At 39.5% G+C, this 15,697-nt stretch overlaps 1 protein-coding gene across 1 annotated transcript in view; it reads left to right on the top strand.

The window, feature by feature from the left end:
- Positions 1 to 718: 718 nt before the first annotated feature.
- The window catches only part of LOC101861595, a gene marked incomplete at its 5' end in the record, with an annotated part of 30,607 nt that continues 15,628 nt past the window's right edge, over positions 719 to 15,697 (top strand). Inside the window, 13 exon segments of the mRNA XM_005102549.3 lie at positions 719 to 871; positions 1,451 to 1,586; positions 2,544 to 2,674; positions 3,548 to 3,639; positions 4,897 to 5,059; positions 6,551 to 6,681; positions 8,269 to 8,367; positions 9,696 to 9,959; positions 10,396 to 10,617; positions 12,134 to 12,308; positions 12,959 to 13,129; positions 13,778 to 13,927; positions 15,033 to 15,253. Coding sequence (XP_005102606.3) covers positions 719 to 871; positions 1,451 to 1,586; positions 2,544 to 2,674; positions 3,548 to 3,639; positions 4,897 to 5,059; positions 6,551 to 6,681; positions 8,269 to 8,367; positions 9,696 to 9,959; positions 10,396 to 10,617; positions 12,134 to 12,308; positions 12,959 to 13,129; positions 13,778 to 13,927; positions 15,033 to 15,253 — 2,108 coding nt within the window.

Genomic DNA, 15,697 nt, shown 5'->3' with positions numbered 1-15,697 from the left:
TCTCTCTCTCTCTCTCTTTCTCTCTCGAGTCTCTCTCTCTCTTTCTCTCTGTCTCTCTCTCTGTCTCTGTGATAAAATTCAAAAGATATAAAATAATATTCTACTTTACATGTCATGTGTTTCAACTTTGTTTGTACTGAGGCGATAGTGGCAGTACAGTAGCCTACTTTTTTGATAAACTTGATTAGGGTGCCAAAGGTTTAGGTCCATGTACAACTGATATGAGGATTTTTTAAAAAGATTTTCTGGAAGATTTTGTCGGATTGACAATGTATAATAACAGTTTTGTGAAACAGATGTAGAAGCAGCGGAAAATGAAGTGTACACACTATTTTGACAAATAGGCCTACAATTAATAGCTTTGATTTATTAATGCTTTTAGTTTTTAGAACTTAACCAAGTAGTGGAGTTAAAAGTTGGTGATGTGATGCTGTATGACACCACTGATATACTATGGGGAAAACAAGGGCTCTGTCTTGGAAATATCCTTTTCTACATTTGGAAAAGAAATTGATTTAAAATTATGCTCTCCCCCGTTCACTGCCCACTCCCTGGTAAACCCTACCCAGCAAACAACCTTAAACAATGTAACCAAAATGGAATCAAGGCAGTAACAGTTGTACCCATTGATAGCCTTCAGTCACAAATCTGCCTCTGAGTTTTAAAAATAAAATTCTAACTTATCTGCTCTTATGTTTGATATTGTGTTTCACAGACATTCCCTTCAAAGAGACAGTTATAATTTTTCTCACTGATGGCTGTGACACCTGCAATGGCAAATCCCAGGCTAACTTTCATGCCAAAGCATGGGCGAACACCATCAAAGATCAGGGGCATCAAGTCATCGTTCATAGTGTGGGATTTTCTCGAGGTGAGCCAATATGAAAACGTAATACTGTTATGTGCAAGAACAACAGACACCATTGCTGCAGTGAAGGACAGGGTGAAGTGGAGGTCCATGGTCGCCCACGCCAGTCGGCAAGGCACCGGATGATGATGAATACTGTTATGTATATTTAAATGTGAGTGATTTATACTTTTCAGGGTATAGATGAGGCTTTTACTTTTGTGTTAAACAAGTTTTGAAATTGTAGCCGACATGTATGGAGAAAGATCAGTAAAAGCAAGTATTTACAGTTTTACTGTTACAGCTCAACATCTAAATCGGAAGTAACTGAGTGAGAAATTTTTGCTTTGTAATTAAGATGCTAGCATATATCTGTGTTGAGAATGAGTGATACATTGAATTTGTAAGAAAATTGATACTTATGCCTACAGTCTTTCAATTGTTGTAATTTAAAATGAAAGAAAAATTATCTCTTTGGTAACTGTTGATTTAAAAGGACAACCCCTGAGATCTAGCATGTGAACGCAAAGAAGAAAGTATGTGTTTTTTTTCTGTTTTGTTTGATTGCTTTTTAAGTTTGCAATAATTCATCTCTCAACACAGATCATGACCTCCAGTTTTTGAAGAAGATTGCACATGCTGGCACAGCTGAAGGTATCTACAGATATTGTGAGAACGATGACGGCCCAGAAGCTCTGAAAGACAAACTGGAAGAACTGTTTGATTATGTTAATCTAAGGTGATTACTGTACATACCTTTTTATTTTTTTGGAAGAAATTTTATCTTGGTTTTTCTGAAAACATAACTACATGTAAGTAATAGTTTGAATATAGACTCATGTGAGGCAGCGTGGTGAAATCAGGCGCTCATGAAAATAACGAAAGTGAAGAAACTGGCACTTTCCTTCAGGTTTTGGAATTTTTATTGAATTTTTGTTTTATCGCTCAACACCTTTCATGCCCATTAAAGAACACATTTCTATGTGGATTTTACTGAAAAACATTGATTAAAGGCATAAAAAATGTAAATTTTCAGTTTCCAGAGACTCTCAAGCTAAGGAAATGACCCAAATTTGGCGGCCATTTTCTTGCTAATTTTACCTCTGAAACTAGGTGGCCCCCACCTCCTTCAATCGCCAATATCTCGACTTATACAAAAGATAAATTGATATTTTTTTCCATCAAAAGCTAGACATATGGAAAGGCTTTAAGATAACAACAATAACCCCATATGCCCTGTACCGTCGGGACATCACAATCACAACATGTAGATCTAGACAGACATTGAAAGCAACAGGAGCCAGACACGACTGTACCGGTGGACGTACTCTTTATTACTGACCAGTAGTGACCACTCTTCTCTAAAATACGTGCCAGTGGTTACAGTTGCCAGGTCTTCCTAAATACTAAGGCAATAGAGGTAGTTTGCCTAATAGTAATGGACTTTACATGCCCCAAAATTGACGAGTGCCTGATTCCACGGCGTTGTGACACGCCTCTTCTTCGCTGTTGTATTTTCACAATGTTTTATATGAACTGTCTGTGCCCTTCCTCTCACTATCTTACTCTTTTCGGTCTCAATCCTTTCTACTTCTACCTCATCCACCCCTTCACCCTTTCCATTTCTTTCTACTCTTTTAAATATATATTTTAAATATATTTCACAGTTATTTATTTTTATTAACTTTATTTTCAGAGATGGGCGCCCTGTTCACTTTGACATTTCTATGACTGATGGCAGTACAAAGCTTGTGTCTAATGGCTCAACCTCTGGTACCATTGAGGGAGTCCTGATGGCTACCAAGAGAGAAGATGGAACTCATGAAGGTAGCGATACTGTATTTGATTTTAGAAGTTTAATTTGAAACTTGTGCAATATTTTCCCCATCATATCACACTGTCTTTCAGTGGCAATTCTCCAATACCCCCTTTCTACACAATGCAAATCAAAGTGGGTTGAACCTGTGAATTAATTTCCACTCAAATATGATTTGGAAAGTGGGAGGGGGGGGGGTGCGAGAAGCTTAAGTGTTTGAAAAAGGCTAGGTTCAGCAATGGATTTGATTTTTATGTCCATTTAGGGCAGGTGCAACGTCTTTCCAGCTGACCTAAGGGCTTACCTTTAGTGGCATGGACTTGAAACTTGTTGGGACTGAGAACGCAGGCAGTCTTACCTTGAAAAGGTTTAGTTGAAGCTTTCATAAACTGATCCGTATGTATTAATTGACTGTTCATGTTTTACACCCCCTTCAAACCAATTTGGAAGTGGGCTTCTTCCACTCTGCCTGTCAGGGGCCAACCCAGGCTGAGTCAGATGGACTCGTTAAGAATAACTTCCACACTCAGGATTCAAACTAGTCTCTCTTGCATGTAACAACATCAAAGAGCTTAACTGTCCACTCGTCTGACTTTCAGTAAAGAAGTAGTGCTTTCTTATTGTTATCAACAGTTGGTCCTTTTTTTTTCCTTCTGCTTTAGTTTTAGTTTAGCAAGCATTTAAGGGGACTTGCAGGACAATTAGGACATAATATGTATGTACCAATTATATACTATAAACTGACAGCTCCCTATTGTATAGTGTGCTATAGCAGTAAGAGGTGGATAAAGAGAAGAAGAAAAAGGAGTGAGTGGAAAAGAAGGCGAAGGAGAATTAGGAGGAAGAGTGAAAGAAAAAGTCAACCGAGTTATTTTGTTTTCCAGATATGCAAGTGAAGGGAGAATGCTGGCTCTATGTGGCGGACTCAACTCTACTTCCTACTTTTCAAATTGGAATGCAAATGGAGATTATTGAGGTAAACATGTGTACAGTGTCTAGTACCTCTTCTTTCTTCATTATCCAACGGATAATGTGTGGATAATGTGTAAAACCCTATATTTCCTTCAGCGTAAAGATTGTAAAACAAGACAGACAATTACTGTGAACAAGTCAACATGATATGATGTTCAGAGTTGGATGTATTACCAGATACAGTCAAACCTGCTCTGAGGGGGTTCTCGTGGCCTAGAGGTTAAGGTGTTCATCTCTCATTCAATAGGTTCAAGGTTTGAATCCAAATAGCCTTATCCCTATTCGTATGCCCTGGGGTCATTTTGTACCCCCTGGGTTGTATTCTTCACATTTTAGAATACCTCTAGTACGAAGATCTCTTTGGAACTTTCAGTATTTCTCAAAACATTATTTTGACAGACTGCTATGGAAAAGCGTACGGATCGGATTAATGAGTAAATTTCCTCTTTGAAAGTGGTGGCACAGAGTTCCCCACATTGTATGGATACGATAGGAAAACACTAGGTACGGATAGGATTAATGTATACTGAGCGCTCATATATGACCTTATGCAGTTGCAAGTGCCGTAAAACACTTACCAAAAAAAAACAACCCTGCTCTGTTAACAACTTGTCCGAGACAATCATCTGTACAAACAACCACTTCCTACTTCCCCCTTGCAGTTTTTACCATGTTTTATTAATTACTCTCTAAGATGTCGACCTGTCTAAGACAACCTTTTCACCTCTCATAATGAGTGCCTGTCTTGGACAATTTTGACTGCATTACTATTCTTTGTTTGGGTTTTGTTTTGTTCTTGCACACACTTTTTTTAACCTAATTCAATCTGGACAGAATATTTTCTAAAAGGGTGAGGCCTACATATTTCTTATCATTAAGGGCTCACTAGGATTTCAGACCTTGTTTTTATGCTTTGAATTTTATTTGTGGGTGAAGTATTCTTCTTCTCCAGTAGGCTACAAGAGCATTGCATAGGCAGGCGTATTGTTTGGCTGAGATTTTGAAAAAAACCTCATTGTGCAAATGATATTGTTTTACATATTTAACCCTATCCGTATGCCCTGGGGTCATTTTGTACGGATCTGACTAACGAGTAAATTTTCTCTTTGGAATGTGGTGGCACAGAGTTCCCCACGTCGTATGGATACGATAGTAAAATACGACATACGGGTAGGGTTAAAGACGTGAGATTCCTTTCAATATTTTGCAAGATTTTTCGGGGTGTCTCCTTTAATACTTTGTTATACTTGATTTTTTTCAGAAAAGGAACAAGTTCAACTTGCAAATTCCATGCCTTGTGAACAGCGTGAATCGTGTAGTCCTCAAAAGTGAAAGTGAACGGGCCTTGTGGAATATAGCCGTGCTCTCTCGGAACGCAGACATATTAGGTTCCCAGTTGTCTGATGCTGTCACGGCCGGAGCAGGTGGGTTATTTGATTACCGTCATAGAGAGAATGTCCCAGGAGATAAATATTCAAATTTGTCCATGTAGTAATAATGATAATAATTGCATTTATATAGCGCATACCCATGCTCTAGAGCATGCTCTATGCGCTTTATAACTATTATTACCCCGGCAGACCCTCTGAGAACACTCAGAAACATTCTCGGCTTCCGCGGAAGCATACCATGCAAGCTGCGGATTTCACGTGCTCAGACACTATCAAACTGACAAGATCGTTCACTGTCTATAGCCGGGTACCCATTGCCTTTCCCAAGGACACAACGTCAGGCCCGTGACAGGATTCGAACCCACAACCTTACGGTTGGGAGTCCGAGAGCCTAACCACTAGGCCACCGACGCCATGTAGTGTCTCCACTTTATTGAATTTCAGTATAGCCTGCAGTGACGGGATACATCCCTTCTGACCAGCTAGCTTTGTTCTGTTTCTTAATTATGCTCCATAAAGTAAAGTTATTCTACTGTCCATGAATCTACTGCTTTTGTGGCATATTATAATGCATAATAATAATAATAAAAATAATAATGAAGATCATTTCTATAGCACCCACTCCCGTGTAAACACAGCTCTAGGTGCTTTACATAAATGCATGTACCAACAATATTCACGCACGCGACACACAAACGCACACACACCCTCATACACACACACACACAAACACATACATATACACACACGCAAACACACACGCACTCACGCACACTTAACACACACACATGTGCACACACATGTACGCCAAACACACACACACACGCGCGCGCACACACACACATCTACTTGCTTATCACACGCGCACGCTTACACATCGTCACGAAATGAGCACATATGTGCTTGGGTAGCATACATCTTAAAGGTGCATTACTAAAACTTCACAGACCTGATTAGGTTGCCATCTGCAGTTCTTAGCCTAAATACAGTCGAACGTGCTCCAACAGCCACCTGTATAAGACTATTATTATCTGTACAAACAGGCACTTGCACAAGACAGTCATCTGTACAAATGGCCAATTCTCATTTCTTCGCTTGAGAATTTTTTTACATTTTTTACAAGCGCAGTGAGCTACTTTTTTGGAAATGCGCTATATAAATGTTATATATAATTATATATTATATTATGATGACACCTTAAGATGACCACTTTTCTCCTCAATAGTGAGAGGCCATCCTAGTCAATTTGTACTGTAGGCCCTACCTGCAGCGCTCATATTGGTTTCTAATTTGTCTTTATGTTTGTTTTCATTTTATTTCTCTATACACATGATTTCTTCCTAATTAACCACTACATGAGTGCCTCTTATTCGTATTCAAGTTCATTCACCCCAATATCTCTATTATAAAATCTTTATGACCTAGATAATCCTGAAACGGGTTGTCCACCCAAAGGTGAGCTGTTGAACCTATTTTGAGATGTTACTCTACTTGAACCTAGGTTTTGATTTTGAAATGTTTCAGATGTCTCCAAACTGCAAAAACGCCTTGATGTCCTGCAGAAAAAACTTGCAAATGCGGAGGTGTTCAGACCAGGTTTTAATAAGGCCACTCGAGAGGAGCTCATTGAGTTAATCAAAGAGAATCAGAGTAAGGTGAGGAACTTCGATCTGGTCAGAGTTACATTTACTTATATGTGAGGCAGCGTGGTGGAATCAGGCTCTCGTCAATTTTTGGGCTTGTAGAGTTATTGGTATAATCTTAAAGCTTGTTCACTAGTCTTTATTTGGATGAAAACAATATCCATTTATCTTGAATACAAGTTGAGATATTTGCGAATGAAGGAAGTGGGGGTCACCTCTTTTCAGAGGTAAAATTAGTGAGAAAATGGCCGCCAAAGATTAGTTATTTCCTTAGCTTAAGAGTCCGTGGCAACTGGAAATTTACATTTATTGTACATTTTATCAACGTTTTTCAGAAAAATCCACACAGAAATGAGTTCTTTAATGGGCATGAAAGGTGTTGGTCCAAAAAACAAAAATTCGATAAAAATTCGCAAACCTGCAGAAAAATGCAAGTTTTTCATTTTGATTATTTTGAAGCGAGCCTGATTTCACCACACTGCCTCACACATTCTTTTGTGGTTCAAGGTTGAAAAGATACGGGTGCGCCTTTAGCGCAGTTGGTGTCATGCGGGACAACAGAGTGAACAGCCTTGGTTTGTATCCCCAACAGGGCGTTCTATACTTGGGTTGTTTTGGGAACTTTTTATGGCTCTCCATCCGTTTGGCTTGGTCTTATTGGAAATGGAAGGTAAATTTGGCTATCCCGCCTCTTGACTCTTTATCTCCGAGGAGGGTAAACCCACTACACTGGGGCCCTTTTTTGGTGCTAAATCTAAAAATGACAAAAACTTCTTTAAATGGGTCATTAAATGGAAACTAGCAAACTTATTTTGATAGTTCTTCATCTAATGAATGAACTGCCAGTATAAGAGACCTATTTTCGGCAATTGCCAAAAAATAATTTGATTTTGAGATCGTCGTACAGGAATGTGCTGGAGCCGCTGTCAGCGGCTCACCAGCATAGTGGTTCCGACAGCGAGCCGCTGGGAGCGGCTTGCCAGAGATAAAGAGTTAAATATCCGTAAAATATTGAAAGGGGTATTAAAGCTATTCAGTTTTGCTTTTAAGGAAGTGTTCTTCATTGATATAAATGGGGGGGGGGGGAATTAGTTTGTGTAAACTTTGAAAGATACGGTTGATGTCTTCAGGGATGAATTTATGTGTAGCCATTTGTTCATGTTTGAGTATGTGTGAAACGTATTGTCTGCATATGTAGAAGTTTGAGTGTCATTTATTTGAATGTGTGTGTGGGGTGTGTGTGTGTGTGTGTGTGTGTGTTTATATGAGTATAGGTGTTAATGTGTGTGTTTATATCGAGAGATTCATTTTGATTATCTGAGATGTTCATATTTTCCTTCATTCATTTGATAAGAGATCTTTAGTAGACCTCTTCTTGAGTTCTTTGCCTCCGTTGTTGTAGATCCCAATTATAACTTATTTTCATAAATCTTTCACAAAACACTTCTTGACATTTTTTTGGCTTGGCTAAGCCTTTTTATGTCTTGTCAAAGTGGTTTACAGTTTCAACGTTCTGAAGTTTGGTTTTGTTAGTGTTTAAGTTTTTCTTTTGGGTAGTAGTAGTTTACAGTAAATCTTAATGCAAATTTTTATTTTCAGATGGACCGACTCCATGACGTGATGGCTCAATGCCTGAGAGGAGAAGCCCAAAGCGTCTCTCTCCTTGCCAGGGCACATGACCTCAGATACGAGGCAAAGGTTGGTGTGTTTACAGTGTAACTGATTTCTGTGGCATACGGTAGTCTCTTGTTTTTTAGAAGCCCACCAAGTTTTTTCTTTGTTGTTCAGTTCTTACTGTTTTGTTTTACAACCTTTTAGCTACTTTTGTTAACATTTTTTGTTATAATTTATAGTTATACACCCTGCATAAAGCCAAGCTTTCTCATCCTTATTTTTTTTTTGGGGGGGGGGAGGCGTCTCATGAAGCTGAGAAAAATGAGAATTCCAACGGAACTACGCCATGGATAGAGTAAAGTAAAACTCCCCTTGGCCTTACCACTTCACAACTGTCACAGCCAGCTGTTTTCTGTTCCTTAAATATTATGCACAAAACCTATTGTTACCCCAAATGCAGTGACCCTGGATGTTGTGCACTATGTTAAGCATTTGAAATGGGTTGGGGGAAGGCCTCTTTACTATGTCATGTATGATTCAAAGATGTATATTTGAAGCATATAAAGTCAGATTATTAAATTATTGAACGAACAAAGTCGTGAAACGACTCGAGTTTCACAGACAGTTCAGAATTTGTTTTGGATATGAATCGACACAAATATACGTATCAAAGGATGATTGTGGGAGAAATCACTAACTAGGAAATTAACCCTTTGAGCCCTGACTCTGCTAACCCCGGGGGAGACCCCCTGCCTGGCCTTGAAGGCCGTTTTAAGGAAATGAACCATAGGTCACAACAACATATACGTCACACACAATAACAAAATATCCACACAGAAAATAATCAGAGTTGCCTACCTCATATCTAGAGCAATTAAATAGTTTTTTGGCACACACGTTTAGGCCTAGAAGGGCCTGGCTCAGGCTCACTTGGATCCCAAACCGGTGAAAGGGTGTATTGAGCTACGCATCGATAAAGTTCCGGACCGGTCAGATTGTTTCTCGGGCTCTAAGGGTTAAGGTGCTCTGTTGAAATTGTGTTTTTAGTTTAGTTTTAGTAGAGGTTTTACGGCGCTCACAACTGCCTAAGGTCATATGAGCGCCAGAAGATTAGAGGTGTTGCAAGAGAGTAACAAACACAAAAAAAGAAGGAGGGGAGATAAGGACAATAGATGTTAGATAGGAAAGAAGAAGCAAACCACACCAGAGCACCCACCAATCACCCAATTGTCTGAGATAGCTACCCAGTGTCGAGGAGAAAAATGGTTATCTTGGACTGTCATAATTAATTTTTTTTTATGCCGGGAAGTGGAAAGTCATGGTCCGTTGTACATGCGACTGTCTTGGATAGATGACCGTTACAACAGGTTTGACTGTCTCTTATTTTCATGTATTCTTTATTTTTCTCCTAGTTCAACAAGTCAAGGAGACAACGGCTCATGAATCGCAGAGTTGCTCAAAACTTCAACGTGGTCAAGTCCGACACCCAAACGGCAAAGGTTGCTTGTGAGGAAGACCTGGTCTCCTTGTCTCAGGATGCCTTGGAGTTCTATTTGTGTATTTTGTCTCAGTGCTCTGTGAAGGATATTCTCCTGGACGGGACTGACCTCGGCAATGCTATTGGTATTGGACTGGCAGTGTCAAGGCCTGAGCATGTCATCGACGATCCAACCTCGGTGAGTCGAATGATTCTATTTTACTTGTTTGCCTTGTCCTTGTCATTTCTCTTATTAGACTGATTGCATCTTATAACATGATTTCTACTGTTTGAAATCATTTTTGAGAGGGTGTTTAAGATTGAACTTATTTTAATCAATGCTGCCCAGAAAACAAAACTGGGTTTGATATACTTCATGTTTACAAAATAAGTTTAGAGAAAGCTATGGCAATCAGCTAGGAAGCTAGCTTTACACTTTGAAATGCTGCAAGCGAGCACTTTTTTACAGTTAACTTTTTGGGAGGATGTACATTGTAGAAGAAAGATAGCAGGGAAGGCTGTTTTCCGACATAAGAATTGGTTTTCTAAACTCAGTGATCGCACAGTGTTTTTGCAGAAAAACAAAGGTCCTTCAGCTATCATAGTTTGATATGTAATTTTTTTCTACTCTGCAGATTCGTGTTCACAGTATCAGTGCTTCTCTTGTGTCCAGATCATCCATTATGGATGCCCTTGAGTACAAAATCAATCTGGGAGGACAACTGTCAGCTCATGGAGGATTTTATTTTGGAAGCCAGTCCTCAGAATTTGGATATGCCACTGTGGGAGCTGGTAGAGAACCAATCAACGCGTGGCTTCCTCTCTATGTTCATCCCGTACACTGGGAGAGAGTGAAGGTAATAATGACCTTTTACCGTTTCTCACAATATGTCGCACTTTTGCAAGCTTTTTGCGTCTCATAATTAAGTGACCTAATATGTCACTACCTTAGAATTAAAAGATATAATTTTACAATTCTATATCTGACATTTTTGGTCATTTTGAGTTACATAAGACGCATGCTACATATCCCATGGACAGCTAGAAAAACAAAATGAAGAAGTCTTGGTTGAAGCAAATTGTAGAAGACAGCTTGTGACGAATATAAGAAAGCAACATGCAAATTTCTTTTGACACAATGCGGAAAGAAGCATTGGAGAATATTGTAACAACAGGCAAGTTTGATGGAAAGAGAGGCAGAGGCAGACAGAGGGAAAAGATACTGGACAAGATGACAACATGGCTAGGAGCAGCAAGAACAACAGATACCATTGCTGCAACGCAAGACAGAGTGAAGTGGAGGTCCATGATCGTCCACGCCAGTCGGCAAGGCACCGTATGATGATGAAGACCATTAGGTCAGAAACTAAATGTTCTTTCTGCTCTTACAAAATCGTAAGATTATTCGGAGTCTTTATCAAGATATTCAAAGAACTGCGTTTAAAGAAGCTTGACATGTTGTGAAACTCAAAACTAGATACTGAGTGGATAGAACTTTGTAATTCTAGGGTAGCAAAGTGCCAATTGTGGTGTAAAACAGTTACAATCAATCGTTGTTAACTCTTTCACTACTTGGGGGGGTGTTCCTCACCGTGACCGGGCCCTATCTGTGACCTAATTTCTGATTCTGCCTACCGTCGGACAAATTAAAGATTTTAAAGTTCAATTTTCAATATTAGCCACATGTATTATATACGGAAATAAAGTAGAAATAATGACCTATGTTGGTAAAGACGATCATTTTGCAGCCTGAGATTTCTGATTTGATTATTACAAAAGTATGTGTGGTTTTGAAGCCGAAAGTGGAGAGCCGTGAAACACAGCTCGCGGTCCAGCGCTAGGGGTAATGCGAGCCGTAGTGAAAGAGTTAACTTTTGTCCCCTTCCATTCCTCTTAGTTGAGTTTGTTTCATTTGAGTAAAGAGAAGTACGTACTAAACTCAATGTCTGTCGTATAGCGGTAGGAAAATCGGAGACAGATTGACTGTGCCTACAGACGGAAAGAACAAAAATATCGGAAAGTCAGATTTAACAGTTGTTTATGAATGAAATTTACCTGTAATTATATCTCGTGATTTACTGTATACCAAATTTGTCTTCCGTGCTACTTGAGTTCGCACCTTGAATTCAAGTCAGTCGCCAAATTTCAAAAAGGGAAGCTACTATATTGGAACCTATATACAAAATGTAGGCGTACATACATGACATAAGGTGACTCAAATCCCGAATTCAAAACTTTTGTTTAAAAAAAAAAAATGGGCAAAATGAGAAGGAAAAAAAAAGAAAAAATGAGAAAAAAAACCCCCAAAAAATGTTAGTGTATTTTATTGATTGCAGCACATATTTACTTTGCTTTGCTCAACTCTGATCCTAGAGCTGCCTGCGGCCAAGCTTGGGCTACCTGTGTACATTGGATCCCTTGGCCTACTCGGAGTCACAGATGGACGTCCTCTTCATGGTGCTGGGGAACATGATCAGTCAGCTGTACAAACATCACATCGGAGAAAACCAGCTCAAGCTCATATTTGCCCTTCAGAGTACTTGCAATGGTGGGTTTTTACAATAGATATTTTTTTGGGTAGCTTTTTTTGTTTTGGGTTCTTCTATAGTTCTTAATGAGAATTTCTTGCATTTATGGATGCATGTACATTATTTCGCCACCAGTAAAACATGCAACACTTTCTAATAAACCTTGTGTTGATTATTGTAGGCGCTATAGAAATTATCTTCTTCTTCTTCTTCATGTTCCTCTTCCTCTTCCTCTTCTTCTTCTTCTTCTTCTCCTTCTCCTCCTTCTCCTCCTTCTCCTTCTTCCTCTCCTTCTCCTTCTTTCTCCTTCTCCTTCTCCTTCTCCTTCTCCTTCTCCTTCTTCTTCTTCTTCTTGTTCTTACTCTTCTTCTTCTTCATCTTCTTCTAACATACTTTTTCATATGCTCGATTTTGTGCTGGTTTCACATTTTGTTTCCGTATCATGTACCTGCACTTTTCTATCTAACTGGGGGGTTTTCTACATGAAACTATCTTGTATTTTGAGAGAAGATCCCAGAGAAAAGTAACAAAAAATTTGTTAAAACTATTTAAAGGAACAAAAATCAAACGACCATATTAGATCAGTTCATGATATTATTTAATGTTTCTCTTCTTTCTGGGGTTTTTTTCTTCATGTCACTGCTCATGTGTTGCTGCTACCCTCTCAAAGCTTGCATGAAGGACTTTGGACTGTTGGACAAAATCACAGAGAAGATTGAGGCGTTTGTGTCAAGTCCAATGGGAAGATTCAAAGACAGCATCCCAAACCTGTTCACTCTGATAGGATACCTGGTCTCTGTTCCTATGGCTGATGTCAAGAAGATCCTTGGGATTTCACCAGGTAAGTATTCTTTAATTGTAGCAGTTATTTTAAGTATTCTTTACTGAATATTAATAACTAAAATAGAAAAGTTAAGTTTTACTAGTAGCTTTTCTGGAATTTTTCTTTTTCTAAACTGAGACTGCAATCCCCTGATTATAATAATAGGAAAGAGAATTCGATATTGGTATGCTAGACCTTTCCTTTTATTTAAATGTGAGTTGAAAAGCGAAATCTGCCCTTAGTTGCGGTATGGTTATATGACAATAGTTGAAAGCCCTGTTTAAAGCTTACTCATTTCTATGAAATGTGGGCCACTGCACTCTCAAGAGTTTGTTAGTCAGTGCTTAAAAGCAAACAATTTTTCTCTTTGAAATACACCGCCGTACGTAATTGACTTTGCTTTGAAGAGTTTGTAGCTTAGATGATGAAGAAAAAATAGACAGGAGTCTACTTAAACCAAACATAATTAATCCAAAAACAGTGGTAAACCAAAAGCTACGAAAATCCTGGATTTTTTTCAACTGATTGAGCAACCTCTCTAAACCCGAGACCTGGTTTAAGCCAATGAAAATTCGGATGTCTTGCAGATTTTAGTTTGAGCAGACTCCACTGTATGTACCTTTACCATTTGAAATTTACACCGTATATTATTTGAAATGTACACAGGTGCTGATGCCAAGACAGCACTGTCGAAGCTTTGGGTCACACTTCTGTCAGAGGTGCTGAGACGTGGCAGCTTGGCCAACACAGAGTTCCATGAGAGTGAGGCGCATCAAAATGGCCTTCTGAAGGCTCTACTCCACGGGAGACGGGCAGGTAGGATTCTCTGAGGTTCTGGGGATTAGAGAGATTGTGGAGTGGGTTGAAAGGGCAACATGGACAGACAGATATGCCGTATCATGCATGCACACTCATTCACGTGAATGAAAATAGACATATACGCGAACTCACACCACACACTCACTACACACACTCACACACAGACGCACACACTCACACTCACAGACACACACACTCACACACACACACACACACACACACACAGACTCACACACAGACACCCACGCTCACATACACCCACACACACATACACACTCAGACACCTACACACACATACACACACAGACACCCACCCACACACACACACACGCACACACACATACATCTACCCACACAGTAAGCATGCTTCACATTCATAAATGTATATCAACTGCTTAGTGTTAAACTCCACCATAATATTAGATCTATGCCATTTTGAAAAGTGATTTATGGCTGAGTTTTGCACTGAGTAGTTGATGTCTGCATCCACTGACACCCATTTTAAACATACATAAGCGTGTGTGTGTATATGTCTGTCTGTTAGTTTGTCTTGTGTGTATGTTTGTGTATGTGTGTGTGTGTGTGTGTTTCTGCATGCATTCCTGAGTGTATGTGTGTGTGAACATGTTTATATTTGTGAAGTGTGCAGACAAAATGAGTTACTTCTCGGATTCAAGCCTTGTGGAAATAGAAACATCATGCTTATAGTGAAATTGTACAATTTATAAGTATGAAATAATAAGAGGCATGTTATACATATTAAATAGAGCATCAATAGAAGAACTACTAATTTGACCTTGGTGTTGATTTTTTGCCAATATTTCAATTTGTGGATTGCGAGAAGTAACTCATTTTGTCAGCCTGCCACACATTTGTGATTGCTGGGGTGTATGGGTAGGTGTATGCATGTTTAAATACCCAATACATTTAGAAACTTGTGACCTTATTTTCTAATTATTTTTTTTTACTTTTATAACCTTTTGTCAATTGAATCCCCCCCCCAAAAAAAAAGAAAAACGATATAGGCCGACCCTGTTTGTGATGTTAATACAAATTATGAAAAAGGGAAACTGATCCAGTCTTTACCTTTCCTTGATTTTAGCAGCGGACACACAGCAAGCGAACACGGCTTCGTTAAGTAGCGAGCATCTAGGCCAGCTGTGCTGGTCCTTGTCAAGCACCCCAGGGGCACAGTGGAGTGTAAACATCCTGCAGTACAACCCAGCGGAGGACGTCCCACAGTCTGAAGCCACTATCAAATGTTCGAGCGCAGAGGAGAAAGCAATTGAACTTTGGGCTCAGCACAAGTGTGGCGAGATAAAGGTAAGACTTGTGTTGTTTGATGTTTTCTTTTTAATACCACGATATCAAAATGTTGGTGCCGGTTTAGTTGACAGTCTACCGTGATATGGAGTGGATTGCTTCATTCTGCAGTGTTGTTTAGGTCAAAGAATTTTACGGTGGTAAAGATTACTTGCATATGCTTGCTCTTCTTTTTAATGTCACTGCTATCTTTCTTTGTTCTTATAGTTTGTTTTGTCTTGGCAGAGAGTAGGGCTGGATCCTGCTCGCCAAATTTGAGAGTGGCGATTCGCGATTCAGTCGGCTTCAAAGAATCGCGAGTACGTGAGCGCTCGTGGAACTGTGGCGGAACTCTGACTGAAAAGGAACAGTGACATATCAACGCCAGTTGGCGAGCGCGAGTCCCACTCTTGTTGTTCCACCATCCTCCACCATCCTCTCCGCCCCACACCCTTTGTTGCACTG

The sequence above is a fragment of the Aplysia californica genome, unplaced genomic scaffold (assembly GCF_000002075.1).
Source record: "Aplysia californica isolate F4 #8 unplaced genomic scaffold, AplCal3.0 scaffold00330, whole genome shotgun sequence".
Taxonomy (NCBI): Eukaryota; Metazoa; Mollusca; class Gastropoda; order Aplysiida; family Aplysiidae; genus Aplysia; species Aplysia californica.
This window is presented reverse-complemented; position numbering and strand designations above follow the sequence as displayed.